Genomic DNA, 17801 nt, shown 5'->3' on the forward strand with positions numbered 1-17801 from the left:
TTCTGATGATTCTTTGTTTGAAACAGCCAATGGGTTTGTTCTGTGTCTATTGATTTTTTCATATTGAGATTTGCTTATTTGATGCTGTTGTATTACTTCTGCTCCTTTTTCTTACTAATTGCAGCAAATTAATTAGCATGTCTTTCTTTTGTGTCTGATGTGGACTTGACAAAAATTGATCTGGTTCTCCTTAAGATGATTTCTCATCTTTATCTACCAAGTTCTTCCCCTATAATTGGTGCATTGGGAAGGCAATCTAGTTCAAGTTGAAGCTGTATCGATCTTTGAGAGACCTTGAGAATTAATGAATCCAATTTCACGAGTTCCGCAGCCTTACATGATATCAGCCAAAATATAGAGAAAGGTAGTTCAAAGTGACAGTAAAATAAAAGGAAAGAGGAATTCAATACAAACAAGTAAAGATTGAAAACATGACTCAAGAAGATATCCAATGCTTATTAGGCAGGCATCAAGCATTCTGATGGATTGCCTCAGAATTCTGACCAGAAAGTCAATTGCAAACGCATTAGTGGTTCCGCTGCATATAATTGCACATTACTAGGAAAGTCAAAACAGGTTACTGAATTGGTTGATGGATCAATTTAAAGGTCATCCTATCGGCAGTCCCGCTTCACAGTGCCTACAGGATATCACTCTCCTATTTTCATTACTGACTTTCTTTTATTTATTTATGTAGATTTTAATTTAGAGGGCATTTAAGTTTATTTAAGTGAGTTTTTAGCTATTTTTGAAAGTTTTATAAAAATTGACATTTATGAAAATGGAAGGTAAATTTTGGGTACTTTTAATAAAAACTCGTGCCACTATCCATATGCAGCAACTCATGCACAAATACAGATTAACCTGTCCAAAATACTTACCAACTCCCTAGAAGTAAAAATTGAATTCGTATTCACATATACATTGTTTGAAACATTTACAAATTCTTTAATTATGATGTGGTTTTTTCTCGTCGTAAACAATTGTAATGTGATTTTTTTTTCTATTAATTATTAATTATTAATTATCATTTCATTTTTATGGGTTTATTTTTGTATAGAAATTTTTTACCCTTTTAAACCGTGCAAGGAAATTTTCATGTATCTGTCCCTGAGGATAGTTTATTCTGTTTGGAGTATGAATATATATATTGCCACTTATAATGCCAACGGACATGAGAAGTTGAACAATACACGACAATTTCCGCCTAAGAACGCAATTTGGGTTTTCAAGACAAGTTGAACAATGTTTGGAAGCATTAAATAGCCAAAATTGGCTTGCTTGCACGACACATGCAAGGGCCGGTCCTTTTATGCCAATTGTCCCTTACATTGTTTTTTCAGCCCTTCAATTGAAACAGAATATGTTTCTTGTTCCGTCTGCTTTATTCTGCTTCTAACTTCCATAAAGATTTTACATATTATTTCTGTATAGAAATTCAAAGAAGACATCAACGATGGGAAATTGCGCTGCCCTCTCAGCTTTGGCAAGGGGTGTTTTCAAGAAAAGCAAGGCTTCACCTTCTCCTATCGAAACCACATTCAAGCTTCGGGCTCCATTACCCAGCTGGCCACCTGGTACATTAGAAACAGCTATTAGAGTAGCCATATGTGTTTTGATGATGATCTTCTCTTTAGATACATGATATTAGTTTATATGTGCTAATTAAACATTAATTTATCCTTATATAAACCACATAAATAATATGTACCATGTTTCAGGTGATGGGTTCGATCTAGGTGGATTACAAGTATGCCAGATATCATCTTTCAGTAAAGTTTGGGCTACCCATGAGAGAGAGAGAGAGAAAGAGAGGAAGAATAGAAATGAAGTCTCATGGAAGCAGAGAGAAGGAAGAAGAGACATGAGAAATGAATTTCTTTCCTTCTCTTTTCTCTGCTGCTAATTAAAAATGAATTTGTTAGTGCAGTTAGGCTTAAGAATGACAGTGAAACTCAGAATGAGAAAAAACAGAGTAACAGAGAAAAGAGAAGGAAAGAAATTGGGAGGAGAAAAGAGGGAGAGTGATTCACGCGTGAAAGGAAGCAACAAGACCAAGGAAAAGAGAAGGGAAGGAGAAAAAAATATAGAAAAGAGAGAGAGGAGCAACAAGCCTAATGAAAATATAAAACAAAAAGGGAAAGAGAGAGACAAAAGTGGCAGGATTCACGTGGAAGGGAATAGAGCGCCCCCTAATTTTATGTTGTTGGCGTAATAAACAATAATAATAAATTAATAAAATATATTATATTATATTATATAAAATCGGATCAGATGATTATCGAATTTGATTAGGCAAGATTTAGATCCGTCCCGTTAACTTATCGAGTTAACAGATTTGGCACATAATCAGATCATCGGATCCTACAATTAGATTCATCTTCTATTAATTGTATCATATTCAAATCGAATTTGAATCAATATCCGGCTCATTGACAGCCATAATTGTGAGATAGACTTTACGAGTGATTCCGTATTAATTTTGTAACTAATTAGTGCTATTGTATCACAATCACATAAAAAAAAGTCGTTCTGCTACGGCATAGATGCACACGGGCACAACACTTTATTTGATCCAGAACAACACTAGTAACAAACTATTGGAAGAAGAAATTAAAACACGTAGCGTAGGCGATATTAACTTAATTTGGTAGAGGAATCCGAAAGGTGCATCAACAGATATTCAGGATACGTGCAGAACTGGGTATTATTATAGTACTATATCCATGCAAATGGTGTAGATCTTCAAGCTGCTACAGCTTCAACCAACCCTGCAACCGATGGAGCAACAACAGAAAAAAGCTTTAATCAGTAGGAAATTACGTTGATGGTAAAACATTGGTAATCATAACGAAAGGTAGTTGGATCGGGAGAGAGAAAAATGAATATATCTGGATCAAAGGGTATAATTACTTTGAACAGTCAGTATTTGGTGAAATAGTGAAAGGCAAGTTGATTCCACAGTTCCCTGGAAGAGCTTGGGCCAATTGAACTTTGAGATTTATTTTCTGGGCTGCTGACTTAATACAGCCGCATGCAGCTTGCTTATCGGCAGAGGTTGATGCAGCAGATGCGAGGGCTGAGGCTCCAGCACAACATGCCGCAGGTGGCTTCCCTGAACCATTTACTAGGTAGCTCAGGCACGGTCTAAGGTCCTTGGTTACATCGCTGCAAGATAATGTGGCCTCTGAAACTGTAGCGAGTAAGAGAAGGCAGCCAATGAGAGCAGCCGTGGTTGGAATTGGGCATGGTGTTCTGGAAAGTTTCATGGTGTTTAGAGAGACAATAAGACTTCCTTTCGTTTGCCCTGTCTTTGTTCCTTACTTAAAGGACATTTGTTAGGAAGCTCATTTTCGCAAGAAATATTATAAAAATATTTTGGACATGTTTGTTTGTGTCAATGAGTGCAAGAAAGAGGGAATTGATTCATTTTGATTTCTTCACTTCTTCTTCTTAATCAAGGTGTTAAAAAATCTAGGTTAGGTGAAAAGATATTGGGTTAATTTCATTTCACACGTTTTTAACTTTCATGAATTTTCTATATTGCTATTCCAAACACAAATTCAGTTGCTTCATATCATCCATGAGATTCGTTAATCACAACAGTGTGGGTGCACTTGTTCTTGTCTCCATGCTCTATTTTCCATTATCTTTTGAGCAATAACAAAACAACGACATACACATGTCTCAACTCTTTGAGATAAATTATTGTATGATATTAGAATAAACAACATAGTATAATTTGTCCACGTATTCAAATATGGATAGATGACAATGTTAAAATTTCCTACTTATAAAATATAATATTAATAAATATCTATTTATATTATAACATGTGGACGAATTATATTCCGTTAACTTAACCGTACTCCAACACCAAACAACAATTACTTCACTAGTTGATAATTCATGGAACATAAATAACCTAACATGAAGCAAAAGTTTGGACAAGTTGGCCCAATCAACGAAAGGAAGGATTGCTTCTTCAAAGAAATATAAATGAGCACAAGTTAAACATATGTCGGGTCCCACAAATGGATACCGCAACCAGCATGCATATTTTATTGACTAATTAACTGCTGAGTGTATACTATCAACCATATGTATTGCTTTGTACACTGTTCTCTTGTTCTGAGCTCTGCCCTCCTTTTTGTTTAATAAATATTCATACACCAATAATAAAGTATGAATTTCCTTGCGCTTAGAAAATAAATATTAACCAAAAGAGAGAAATCCAGCGGTAAAAGATTTTCAGTATATGTGAACTCTATGCTAGCAGCCTTAATGAGTTTCAATTATTCATAGCAGAAGTCCAAAATTAAGAGGGGATTCTAAGTTAGAAATTGATAGAGGGCAAGTCTGCTTTGATCTGGCTATCATTGTTTCACATTAAGTATAATTGATAGAGTTTGCCGAGTTTGAGTATTTCATTAGGCACTGGTGGTTGTTATATAGGTGGTTTTGAGTTGACTGATGCACTTTTATTCCCTTAAAAATAGATTCACACAGACACAAAATCAGAGCATTTTAACCAACTGGGTTAAATGTGTTGCACATTCCTGGGTTCCTGACACACCAAAGTGGTTGAATGGGTTCAGCCCCAACACCTCTAGCCACAATTCTGCTCCTCCATTCATTCAACCGATCAGTTGCCTCTGCATACCTCTTCATACCTTTCTCGTCCCTATTCCCCGACCATAATGACTCTGCCACTGCTGAAGCTCGCGGCCAAATGCGTGCATCCAAAACTGTCGGGTCAGCTTGCTCAGACCACAATGCAACCTCTCCACCTAGCACCAACTTCACCTCCTCTTCAGTCAATCCATACGTTATATCATAATTATACATGGTTTGCCATGTTTTGAAAGGACCGCACCAGGATCCCCCATTTCTTGTGCCACTGCCTGTTTGTTGATCATAGATGCTATTGTTCCCTAGAAAGTCACCGTGACCACAATCCAAGTAATAGAATTCTGAAGATGACACGATGACACGGTATCCAGAAGACACAATTCGTTTAGTGTTGTTGTGACCATTGTTCCACGTTTGTAAGATGGTATGCTCTTGGGGAAGAACTGTTGATTGCACCTTGATATTATCATCCAGTAAAACGTCTTCCCAATACACCACTGTCCTATTAAGTGATACAATGTAAGGGAAAGTGGAGTTGACAAAAAGCTCAAGGAGCTGACTGAGAGTTCCACCCTCAGATAGGAATGACTGAATGGTCGGATCAGCTTTCCAGCAGCCAGGTATGATCTCATCAGCTCCAGCGTGGTAAAATGGTTCAGGGAATAGTATTGCCACATCACGGATGATGTTTTTGAGGACTTGGTAGGTCTTGGGGTTCAATGGATTCAGATGACCGGTTCCTGGTTCAGCAGCAAGCCGGTCAGCCCAATCAACTCCATCTGGCCACCAGAACATATTTGCACATGTCACAATATCTGGGTAGGCTGCGGCCCACGATCCTGTGTGGCCTGCACAAACATTTAAAATAAAAGAGGATGTAATTATACGACCACAATTGAGATTAGGAATAGGAATGTCTTATAAAATTGAATAAGGTATTAGGGTCATCTTGAATGTAGCAAGAGCGTAAAATAAAATAAACTACATAGAATTTCTAGCTGCTGCAGTAGCCCATGCGATGGTGGCTCACACTCTCTCCTTCATTATACCATTATAACTTAAGTCTCACTGAGAAGGCTCCTTTCTAATTTATTCCACATTATAATCTACCACACTATTCTTCAAATATCATAATCCCTATTCGCATAATATGGGACAATATCATCACTCTTCTGAAATTCCCATAATCCAGACAATTTTACACGTGAACCCATAGCATGTAGACAACTAGTTTTCCCTGAAACTGTGGATGTGCTTTCTTCGATTTCTGTTCTTATTAAGAGGTGCAATTTGCTTTTGAGAACCAGAATAGTTTGATGCAGTATTCATATTTGTCTTGTTTGTCAATCTGGGCCAAAACCATTCCTGTCCCAATATTATTTCTATCATTGATATACCATTTCCCGAGGTTTTCTATTTGAAGAACAAAACATGTTTCTTTCGTTGAGTATCCCAGGTCAGAGATGTAAGTATAGTTTAAATGATATTGGATTGTCAATTGGTTTTGGTTTTGATGCTCACATTCTATAGTGTATCACAGTAGGCTAGTAGACCCAAAAAAATGTGGAAGGTTATATAGATTAGGAAGGAGTGTAAGAATTATGATATTGATAAGTGTAAAAACAGAAATAAAATAGCCTAATGTCTTTTGAGTATCTATCAAACTTTATCATCATGTGAATAGTGAAAAAAGTAAGGCGGGTAGACTCCGACTCATTTGAAAACCCTTCAACTTTCCTATTTCTTCCAAAGAAGTATAAGCTTTTATGTTATTGTAAAACAGAATACAAGTTTTATTTATAACTAACATTAACTTAAATTTCTAATTTGAAATCTCACATGCCAAATAGAGCCAGAAAGGTTGCATTTTGTTTTCTAAAAGTCCCAACTTGACCGAGACAGTGGCACTAATGAGTCGTTAGTAGAATGAATTTGTAACACTAGGTGGCTGGACAAAAACAAAGCCTCTTTTCTGATAAAAACAACGACAGAGCCTCTAATGAGTCGGTACTTAGGGAGTTTTTGAAGTACATCAGTCAAAGACCAAAACTCCTAAATAATCAAATTAACATTAACTTATAGAAACATAAAATTGAAAATAGGTCCAATTTGGAGTGATCTTTTGGGTGAGAAATTTTGACTGATCTAGTAAGCTGTAAGAAGGCTTTTGGTGCAAGGACTTGAGCTAAGGCACCCGAGATCCTCATGTGTATCAAGAAAAAAGGAAAAGGCTAGTGGCCAGAAGGCTTTTTATTGTCCCTTTTCAGTTTTTATTTAAAAAAATTGCCAATTTCAAGAATAGAAGAGGAGGCTGAGAGTAATTTAAGCGATTCATATACAGAGCAGAGGAGCTAGTTTCGTTGTTTCCCCTAAAACTTAGTGGAAAGAATCAAACAGTTTACATATTGGGCATATTTTGAATTGATATCTTGAGTGGCAGACCTAAGAATTTGTGTTCGGGGGGAGGGGGCGTGATTAGAAGCTTTTAAATAGTGACCAAATCAAATTGCTTTGTGCGGGTGCATCCATTTCCTTTGCTTATCAGGCTCTTTGAGGCATTTTATCAAACAGTTTTTGCCGTCGGCTCATAAGGAAAGCATCAAACAAAGCTAGGAGACAATAGCGTAAATTTGATGCCAGGGTATGCGGAGCCGCCACTATTATAGTACTAATGAATGATGCAGTTAATTAATTGAGAAGAAAAGGAAAGACTGACCAGGCGAATCGATTTCCGGGAGAACCCTGACACCATGCTCCAAACCAAACTCAACAATCTTGGTGACATCAGCCGGAGAGTAGTGCATATTCGACCCATAAGATCCCTTGGATGCCAACTCAGGCTCGGAAGGCACCATCAGTGGGAAAGAATGAGAGTCAGTGATGTGCCAATGGAAGACATTGAGCTTATTGGCGCTCATTGCCTCAATGGTCCTGAGCATGTCCTGCACTCCGTAGAAGTTTCTAGAGGTGTCCAGCATCACTCCTCTGTGCCCGAAGAGTGGAGAGTCCCACACGTAGACGCCCACAGCCACGAGGGAGGGATCGCCCCACACCAGCTGTGAAAATGTCTCGAGGCCCCTCATGGCGCCCCACGCCGTCTGGGCAGCCAGATCGGCGGCTCCTCCGGAGATGGGGATTGTAAGTGTGTAAGACTCATCGACACCGTGGTGAAGAGGGGCGCTGAGATCAGCAACAGTGACGGAGAGGGTGAGCAAGGGTGGGGCGGAGGTGTTGATGTGGATGAAGGAGGATGGGTTGACGAGGGGGAGGTGGTGCTCGCTTAGAATAAGCTGCAGGTACCGTTTTACGGAGGATGATAGGTATTTGTGGTGGTCCGGAAAAGTGATGGAGAAGTTAGGGGAGAGAAGGTTGGCCTGCTGCGGCTGAGGCCACGAAAAGTTCCTTGGCTTTGGCCACACATTGACTCCGGAATTGGAATTAGATTGGGAGGATGAGAATGAGATTTGCGCAGCAGAGGCCAAGAGCAAGCTTAGGATGATGAGAATCTGCAAGGCACTAGAATTGAAGGTATTGAAGACAGAAAACATAGCTAATTTAAATTTAGGGATTAACCACCAGTATTTATGTTTGGAGCCGCACAGTTGACAGGCAGCCACAGTAAGCTGAGGAAGACCGGGGTGCTTTAAATACGAGTGAGTGAGTCGAGTCTGCCGACTGCAGTCCTTCTCTTCTTTGCTTGTTAATTACTAATAATTTGTTGGGTAATGATTTGAAGCTTCCTGTTTAACGTTATGTTCTATGTTCTATGCTCTTTGTATTTGTGGTTAGAAAAGTTCCTTCCTTTCCTAGAGTCTACAGACAGGGCTTGGCAAAATTATATTCTAAATCCAATATGTCTTGTAATAGTCAACTTGCCGTCCGTATATTGTATTGTATTTGTATTCAACGAATGTGCAGCACAACGTATTATTTACTCCCTCTAACTATTCTATTTTAATGCCGCTTTTAAAACGATGTTGATCGCCACCATTTTTAATCCTTATGAATGAGGAAAACAAGTACTTGTATTACTTAGAAACGAATAGTTAAGTGCTTTTGCTGACCTCTTTCACAACTAGGAGTAACTAGACGACAAGGGATTGTTCATCCCATAAATCACGATGGAGGACCACTTTCCTTGTGAATAGTTTTGAGTTTTTTTTTTTTTTTTTCAGTTGATTAGAGAAACTAATTTTCCCACGTAAGCTATATTAGCTCACCCAAAAAAATGCTTTTATACACACCTGCAAACCGAATGATCAACCACAATCATGATAGACAAACAACCCACACACAGTGACACTAATATATCTTAACGACAATAATAATTCTACCCAAAAAAGACAAAACCCTAAAAACCTATGAACAAGGTAAAATAAGAATAATATAACATATTTAGCCTGCAAACTCTTTCAGCGTTCAAAATTTTTGGATGAATGACACGTATATTTAGCCTAGATTTTCTTCATAAAACATAGATAGAGTGAATTCTTGGTTTATTTGCCTTTTATGATAATGGCATGAACTGTAAATCTTTTTAAAGGGATGGATTCTATATGTGCCTATATGGCCAGGCAACTGACTCACAACTGGACTAAAACTAATCAAAGGAAGGATGTACACTGCATTGAATGTTCACCGACTAAAATGGATCTATATTTAAGAACCTCAATTATTTTTAAATTGGGTTTTTATTAATATTTTTATTAATTTATGTTTTCGAAAAATAGGTCTCATATATGCCACTTCATCACTTAACAAAGATTCTAATAGTTAGTCTAACAACAGTCATTTTGCAAAAAAATTTATAAACATAAGGTACTTTATTGTTAAAACTGAAAGTGTACTAATGCCCCGTTTGACATTGCTTATTTGGGGTAATAAGTGATTTTTTAAAAATTTTGAGAAGCTCAACCCGTTTGGTAAACTGTGAGAAAATCACTTATTGTTAAAAATTACTGTGAGAGAAAGCTATAAAAGAAAGCAACTAATGAGGTGCTTTCATTTTCTGATTATGCAGGAATCAGTTTCGAAGAGGCGCTGAGTTTAATGATTATGCAGCAATCATTTTCTGATTATGCATAAAATCAATACCAACAACACTTTTAACAAAAATTTTACCAAACGCTAAACTGCTTTCTCTCACAGCTGATTTCTCTCACAGCAAATCTGATAGTGATTATTTTCACAGCACAGCAATGCCAAACTGGGCCTAAAGACAAACATGCCTTGAGGGTAACTGCAAGTATAGCTGGGCAAATGAGACCAAAAACCAGCCAAACTGATCGAACTTGACCGATTGGTCATTTTTTATTATTTATTTATAATTTTTTCATATTATAAACTGGATTGAAATGCTATTGACAATTCACAGTTTGAGAAGCCAAACTATCACTTCACCTAAATCGAACCAGTTGAGATTAACTCTTACCTATTTGACATCATAAAACAAATTAGAACTCTAAATTTAGAGCCCCCATTGTATGAAACATAGAGCTCGGAAGATTTCTCATGGGCTCCAAATTGGGCTCTATCCATTATTTTCAGGTCATCCCCAATGGTTGGGGCTCTAAAAGAGATTGATAGAGCCCTATTTAGAGTTGCGATGAAATTTTTGTGGCTTTGAAGGCATCTCTCTCATAATGGGATGCTTTATATTCGGGACTCTATTTATGATGTAATTTGATTTATGTGATATTTTTTTATTTTGTTAACTTATTAATACTAGCTATTTATTTCCCGAAAAAAAAAAATTACTTTCATTTGAAAAGAAAAAAAAAAACCGGTAGAAAAAAAGAAGAGAGTACTAAAACCAATGATCAAGGTCTTCAGTAATCATAATGTTTAAAGCTTTATATTTTGCCAATGGCCACTATTCTTTCCTTACCACATAGTTTATCTTCTTTTTTACTTCCGGCCGGGATAGTTTATCCTGTTTGGTGAGTATCAATATATATATATATATATATATATATATATATATATATATATGGTATGATTGCCACTTATAATGCCAACGGACATGTTCGACAAAAAAAAAAAGGGCCAACGGTCATGAGAAGTTGGACAACACACAATTTCCCCCTAAGAAAGCAATTTGGGTTTTCAAGACAAGTTGAACAATGTTTGGAAGCATTAAATAGCCAAAATTGGCTTGCTTGCACGACACACCCAAGGGCCGGTCCTTTTTATGCCAATCGTCCTTTGCATTGTTTTTCAAGCCCTTCAATTGAAACAGAATATGCTTCTTGTTCCGTCTGCTTTATTCTGCTTCTAACTTCCATATAGATTTTACATATCATTTCTGTATAGAAATTCAATATTTGAAGACATCAACAATGGGAAATTGCGCTGCCCTCTCAGCTTCAGCAAGGGGTGTTTTCAAGAAAAGCAAGGCTTTACCTATCGAAACCACATTCAAGCTTCCGGCTCCATTACCCAGCTGGCCACCTGGTACGCGCTACCGTCTCTAATTTAGACACACACTAGCCATATATATATATATATGTGTGTGTGTGTGCTTGACGATGATATACTTTCTCTTTGGGTACATAGTTTATATGTGCCAATTAACTTAATCATATGATTTATCCATGTTTCAGGTGATGGGTTCGCAAGTGAAAGCATCGAGCTAGGTGGATTACAAGTATACCAGATATCATCTTTCAGCAAAGTCTGGGCTACCCATGAGGGGGGACCAGACAACCTTGGGGCAAGCTTCTTCGAACCTTCACCCTTACCGAAAGGTTTCTATATGCTTGGTTGCTATAGCCAACCCAACAACAAACCTCTTTCGGGATGGGCCCTTGCTGCAAAGTCAACAAAAGATAAAGACGAAGATGAAGATGACCACCCTTTACTCAAGAAACCACTTGATTACACTCTCGTGTGGAACAGCGAGTCATTGAAGAATCTAAAGAAAGAAGGCGATGGCTACGTCTGGTTACCCACTCCCCCACATGGTTATGAAGCCATCGGCCATGTGGTCACCAGCTCTCCGGAGAAGCCATCTCTTGATCAAATCAGGTGCGTTCGATCTGACCACACTGACCACTGCGAGGCTGACTCGTGGATTTGGGGACCAGGTACCGCTGGTGATGCCAATGGTTTTAATGTGTTTAGCCTCAGACCAAGCAATAGGGGGACCCAAGCTATGGGCGTACCCGCTGGCACATTCGTAGCCCTAAATGGAACTCCTTCGTCTACTATTGCGATGGCTTGTTTGAAGAACACGCTATCTCTATCTAATTCTCATATTTACATGCCCAACCTGACTCAAATTGAGGCATTACTTGAAGTTTACTCGCCACTCATATACTTGCATCCTGATGAAGTATACCTCCCTTCTTCGGTGGGCTGGTTTTTTAGCAATGGGGCCCTTCTATACAAGAAACAAGGTGATGCAGTTGCCATCGAACCAACGGGCTCCAACCTTCCCCAAGGTGGCTCAAATGATGGCTCCTATTGGCTGGACCTACCCGTGGATAAAGGCTCCAGTGAAAGAGTGAAAAAGGGAGATCTACCCGACTGTCAGGTGTATTTACACATAAAGCCCATGATGGGCTCAACATTTACGGATATAGCCATATGGGTCTTCTACCCTTTCAATGGGCCGGCGAGGGCCAAAGTTGAGTTTTTCAACATCTCATTAGGGAAGATAGGCGAGCATGTTGGTGATTGGGAGCATTTGACCTTACGAGTCAGCAATTTCACAGGGGAACTATGGAGGGTCTTCTTCTCGCAGCACAGCGGGGGCTCGTGGGTGGACGCTTCCCAGCTCGAGTTTGAAAATGGAAACAAAGCAGTGGGCTATGCGTCATTGCATGGGCATGCCTTGTATCCGAAGGCAGGGCTTGTTTTGCAAGGGAGTGGCGGAATAGGAATAAGGAATGATACAGCCAAGAGTAAGAAGGCATTGGACACTGGACGAAGCCTTTTGTTAGTCTCAGCTGAGTATTTGGGGTCGGCTGTGACTGAGCCACCATGGCTTAACTACTCTAGGAAATGGGGTCCAAACATTAGTTATGACATTGCGGACGAAATCAAAACGGTGGAGAAACTTTTGCCTGGAAAGCTCAAATCTGCTTTTGATAAATTCGTAAAGAGTCTACCAAATGAAGTATTAGGGGAAGAAGGGCCTACAGGTCCCAAGATGAAGAACAGCTGGACTGGAGATGAAGTATGACTCACACACACTTTCCTTTAAGTTTATGTAAGATTATTTCGGCAATATCAATTTCATCCTCTTTTGCCAGTTTAGCATGCATTCTCACCTCAATTTAAAAAATAACATACAAAAGAAATAAAAGGGTGGGTCAGAGTGCAAACAGTCAAACAATATGGGTTAAAATAATTTTTTATATATTTTCATTCTTCAAAAGGAGGTTGTTGAGGTCTAGAAAAGTCACGGGAAACCCAAAGACATTTAAAGCTCAATATAACATATAATGTTGGTTATGCGTTAATCCAAACTGTATTTTGGGAATTAATTTATTAAATAAATATAGAAATAGTGTACATGTCATGCCACACCAATAATACATTTTTCATATGACAATCACCTACCAAGCTTATATGAACCCAAGTCATGTGGATTACGGGGCTTGCACGAGGGATTGTGGTGTGGAAGGTTATGGAAGCTCTTGGATAATGAAGACTTTGGGCTAGCTACTTAGGAGCACTAAAGTCCAAGCCCACTACTTAGAGTTCTCCAATGTGGGTGAGCAAATAAGATATTTTTTAAGCACTTCATTTTACCCATAGGAAATAGTCATTTTCCAAATGCATGGCTTTAACCATTGAAAACAAGCATTTTCCAGCACTCCCTATTACTTGCCAGAAACAAGCCGTTTCCAGCGCTTCCTTTTACCCATAGGAAATAATCAGTTTATGGTACCTAGCTTCACCTGCTAGAAAATAGCATGCCCTAGTGCTCCCTTTTAACAATTGGAAATAGGTTGGTTCCTGCACCTCCTTTTACGTATTGGAAATAAAGGAAAACCCTCACCCTCTATAGATTGGCATTTATGGCTCAAGCAAATGGACCAATTTTTCTTCAGCCATCAAGCCCCCTCATTCGGCTGCTACAAGCAACGCAGCAGCCATCAACCCCCTTCTTCAGCCATCAAGCCATTCCTTTAGCTGATGAAGCAGCACAACAACTTCTTGCTTTGGCTGCTGCAAGGATCTCAGCAGCCATCAACCCCCTTCTTCAATCATCACACCTCCTTCCTAGCTGTTGAAAGCACCCCCAACCATAACCTTCTCTCCTTGAAACCATTCTCCCTATAAAGCCTCACAAAGCACTCCAAACTTTTCTTTCCTCCTCATACCCTTCCACGCTATAAACATCATAGCCTTCAAGCCTCAAGCTTTTCTTCCCATCATCCTTCTCTTGAAACTCTTAAATCCATAAAGTCTTACCAAGCATAACTCCAAGCTTTTTCTTCCTTCCAAGCTGTAAACACCATAGCCTTCAAATCTCAAGCTTTTCCTTCCATCCTCCTTCTCTTGAAACTCTTAAATCCACATAGCCATAGTCACAAACAACAAATTATCAACACCCAACCTCAAGCATATCCAACACTAAGCCAAGCACGAGCATTCTCATTTGCTAAACTTGTGGGTCTTTAGCTCCCACACTCCAAGCTCACATAATCTCGGTTCAACATCAATGCACCATCTCTAACTCTTCGTCTAGCTGCAGGAAACATCAGCACAAAACACGCAGCCGTTGGAAGAAGACAAGAGTACTCTCCTCGGGCTTGCTTCTCCCTCGGGATGTTTTGGGCCTGATTCTTGCTAACTCATAAAAAGGGGTAACGAATGCTTGATTCATCACTCTATGGAGATCCAAGAATCAACAAGCCCGAACGAGCCTTATTAAGGAAAAGACCTCAACGGAGGTATTTATAATACAAGTGTGTAAACTCTAGTAAAGTTATACAAGAAAAAAAATTACACTTGATTTGTTCAAAGGAGAGAGAAATAAAATCCCAATAGAGTAGGAAATAAATCTTCTAATAGAATTAGGATCTCGCCAACACTCCCCCTCAAGTTGCAACAAAGATGTCACGCATGCCCAACTTGTTAAGGAAGTTGAGAAAGATGGCATACAAATCAACAACCCAAAATACAAAATAACATACCAAAATCCAAGAAATCCATAGCAGAAAAAAAAAAAAAAAAAAAAAAAAAAAAAAAAAATGGAGTTGAGCAACCGATGCTATATAAATCATTCCAATAAGTAATATCAAAACAAAGGGCATCGATCTAGACCTGATGCCCTCCCCATCCCCCTCCCAGCCATCACAACCCCACATGGTCCACCCCTTCCTACCCAAAACCATACCTAGACCCACCCAACACCCAACTGAAACCCAACCCTCATCCTCCACTGCTCACCTCTCATATCTCTCCTAAGAATCCCACAACCATCTCAAGTCCTTTTTTTTTTTTTTTTAAAAAAAAAAATTTGTAGAATCAATATGCTTCAAAAAGAAATTCAGATATGGAACTTAGGTTTGGTGGAAGTCGAAAAGAGAATGGGAAAAGATAAAGAAGGAGATGGAAAGAGGAGAATGGGTGGAGGGAGAAGAAACAGAGGGATGATGGTAGGATGGGGTTGGTGGGTTTTGATTAACTCCTGATTCAAAGTCTCTTGTTTGTTTGAGAAAAAATAGTTGTTCCAGTGGGATCCTGATAGAGAAGTTGGAGAGGATGGGGTCTCGGTTAGATACATGGGTTTTGTTTGACCCGTTTCTATGTGAAACCTTTTAAAACCATCTTTTAATTTCAACTGTCCAAGATTATTCAACGGTCTAAATATAAGTTCACACTTAATGTTCCCATATAGTTGTTCTTACCTGATCTGAGCGCCATGATTGAAGCCACTGAATCTCAATTGAGCCCCACGTGAGGAAAGGCCCAGCCCACTTGCAACTAGGAAGCCACTTGCCCAGCGCGCTGTTGATTCTTACTCTTTGCATCGCACCGCATCTTGTTATTACCATTGCTGATCAATGGTTCAATTTGAATGCAATAAAAAGTTGTAACAGTCACAAACAATGTCAATACTATTCGGTTTTTTTTTTCAACCCTCCGATTATTTGTTTAATAAGTAACAATGGCAACTTTTATGTTAAACAACGGCAAGTTTTTATAAATAACAACGGCTACTTTTATGAAATAAATTGTTGTTTTTATAATCTCATCCAAAATTTAATTTTTTTTTTTACTTGAAATGTTTAGAGATGGCAATATTGTGCACGACCCGTTAACACGACACGAATTCGCGCGAAAAATTCAGTATTCGGGTTTGAGTTATCGTGTCGTGTTGATATCGTGTTGACCTGTTAAGCTATCGCGAATACCCGTTAACCCGTTAAGCTCAAGGGCAGTTTTTGTAAATTTCTCTCTTTTTTTCTTTGTCTTTTTTCTTCTCTTTCTTCTCTTTCTTCTCTTTATTCTCTTTCGTCTTTTTGTAAATTTATTATTATTATTATTATTTATTTTTTTAATTCTTAACGGGTTATTGTGTCGTATCGTGTGATTCGCGAATTGTAACGGGTCGTGTTTATGTTTGACATTTCCAACCCGTCTTCTTATTGTTTCGTGTTTGCAGTATTATATTAGTTAAGAAAAACGGGTTGACACGAACATGACACAAATACTGCAAACACGACACAAATGCCAGGTCTATAAATGTTCATATAAAAAAAAATAATATAACATAAATATACATTAACAAAAAAAGTAAAAAAATAAAAAAACAAAGTTCACAATAAAAAAATTTAACACATAAATTACAACATGAAAAATATAGAACATTCATTGTGAGAAATATACTTTTAGAGTTCGAAAGATTCCACTGGAGCTCTAAATGAGGCTACATCCACCATTTTTAGAGCTTCATTTAAAGCCTACCATTGAACATGCCCTAACGAGTATAAAATTGAACTAAACAAACACAACACACACCACATATTGGGGATCACCTTTACAATCAGATTTGCTATAACAATTTTGTACAAATATTTCTTAAGTCCCCTCTCTCCTTTGTTAGATTATTCATATATACAACAAATGTAGAAAAGAAGTTTGCTAGGCAACTAAGGGCTCGTTTGAGAGTGATTCTGGATGGGCCAACAAATACTTTTATGGAAAATCACTTCTCTATATAATCACTTTAAGAAAGAAAAAGAAATCCCAAGACTTAAAAGAAAAAGAAAAGAAAAAGAAAAAAATGAAGAAATAACTTACTATCTAAATGGCCATATGAGAGTTCAAACAATATGATATTATTATTTTTGGTTACATAACAAAAAAAGAACAAGTTAAAAATAAAACCTTTGATGCGCATTATCTAGCTTCGAACCTTCGTCACAAATGAAACAAGTACATTCACAAACCAATATTTTCTAGGAGTGGAAGTCACTCGATCTAAACATGGCCTATTTCTTTCACAAAGGAAGTATGTCACTGACCTGCTAGCAGATACTGGGATGTTTGCCTATAAACCAGCTGATACACCTATTATTGAGAATCATAAACTTGAAGTTTATATGGATTAGGTCCCAACTAACAAAGAAAGATACCAAAGTTGGTTGGGAGATTGATCTATTTATCACTGACACGTCCTGATATTGCCTATGCAGTAGCCAATTTATGCATTCGTCTAATGAGGATAGTATGGGCTTTTTCGTTCCGACGGCTACAGATGGGCTTGGGCTGCTGTAAAGAACCAAATGTGTGAAATTGCCCCTGGGTCTGAGTTCAATAATCAGACTCCAAGAGTGCTTCGAAAGGGTAACTGAGCCTTAAGAAGCACCTTGGTCTTCTTCACCAATGAAACCAACAGTTGCTTACAAATAAATACTTGGCTTGGCTTGAGAACCTTGTGGCATGAAAGCTAAGCATTCATGAGTTTAGCATGAGAGAGAGAGAGAGAGAGAGAGAGAGAGAGAGACTAGATTTTTTTACAAGAAACAGAGGTTTAAAGCAAAGGATTTCGTGGGAATTTTCTAAAGAGAGAGAGATAGAGATTAGGGTGGAAGAATGGGCGCTTTGGGTAATTTTCCGGCAGCTTGATGAAAGCTTCGTCAGGCTCTAGAATGGCTTGCCAAAGAGAAGGTGGGAAGAGATGGAGGAATAGGGCTTGAAATTGAAGG

The 17801-nt window shown here is 38.4% G+C and overlaps 3 protein-coding genes across 3 annotated transcripts; 1 reads left to right on the forward strand and 2 right to left on the reverse strand.

The window, feature by feature from the left end:
* Positions 1-2547: 2547 nt before the first annotated feature.
* Positions 2548-3306, reverse strand: LOC117619324 (non-specific lipid-transfer protein 8-like). Its single transcript, XM_034349247.1, has 2 exons — positions 2914-3306; positions 2548-2771 (listed from the first exon to the last, which is right to left on the reverse strand). The coding sequence occupies exons 1-2, from the start codon at positions 3267-3269 to the stop codon at positions 2762-2764; spliced, it is 366 nt and encodes a 121-aa protein (XP_034205138.1). The 5' UTR covers positions 3270-3306; the 3' UTR covers positions 2548-2761.
* A 1057-nt stretch (positions 3307-4363) lies between these two features.
* Positions 4364-8465, reverse strand: LOC117619481 (beta-hexosaminidase 2). The gene is made up of 2 exons (XM_034349452.1): positions 7349-8465; positions 4364-5480 (listed from the first exon to the last, which is right to left on the reverse strand). Exons 1-2 carry the CDS (start codon positions 8178-8180, stop codon positions 4528-4530), a joined length of 1785 nt encoding a protein of 594 aa, XP_034205343.1. The 5' UTR covers positions 8181-8465; the 3' UTR covers positions 4364-4527.
* A 2403-nt stretch (positions 8466-10868) lies between these two features.
* Positions 10869-12970, forward strand: LOC117619370. Its single transcript, XM_034349302.1, has 2 exons — positions 10869-11085; positions 11235-12970. The coding sequence occupies exons 1-2, from the start codon at positions 10971-10973 to the stop codon at positions 12815-12817; spliced, it is 1698 nt and encodes a 565-aa protein (XP_034205193.1). The 5' UTR covers positions 10869-10970; the 3' UTR covers positions 12818-12970.
* Positions 12971-17801: the final 4831 nt, after the last annotated feature.

This window comes from Prunus dulcis, chromosome 2 (assembly GCF_902201215.1).
Source record: "Prunus dulcis chromosome 2, ALMONDv2, whole genome shotgun sequence".
Classification (NCBI taxonomy): Eukaryota; Viridiplantae; Streptophyta; class Magnoliopsida; order Rosales; family Rosaceae; genus Prunus; species Prunus dulcis.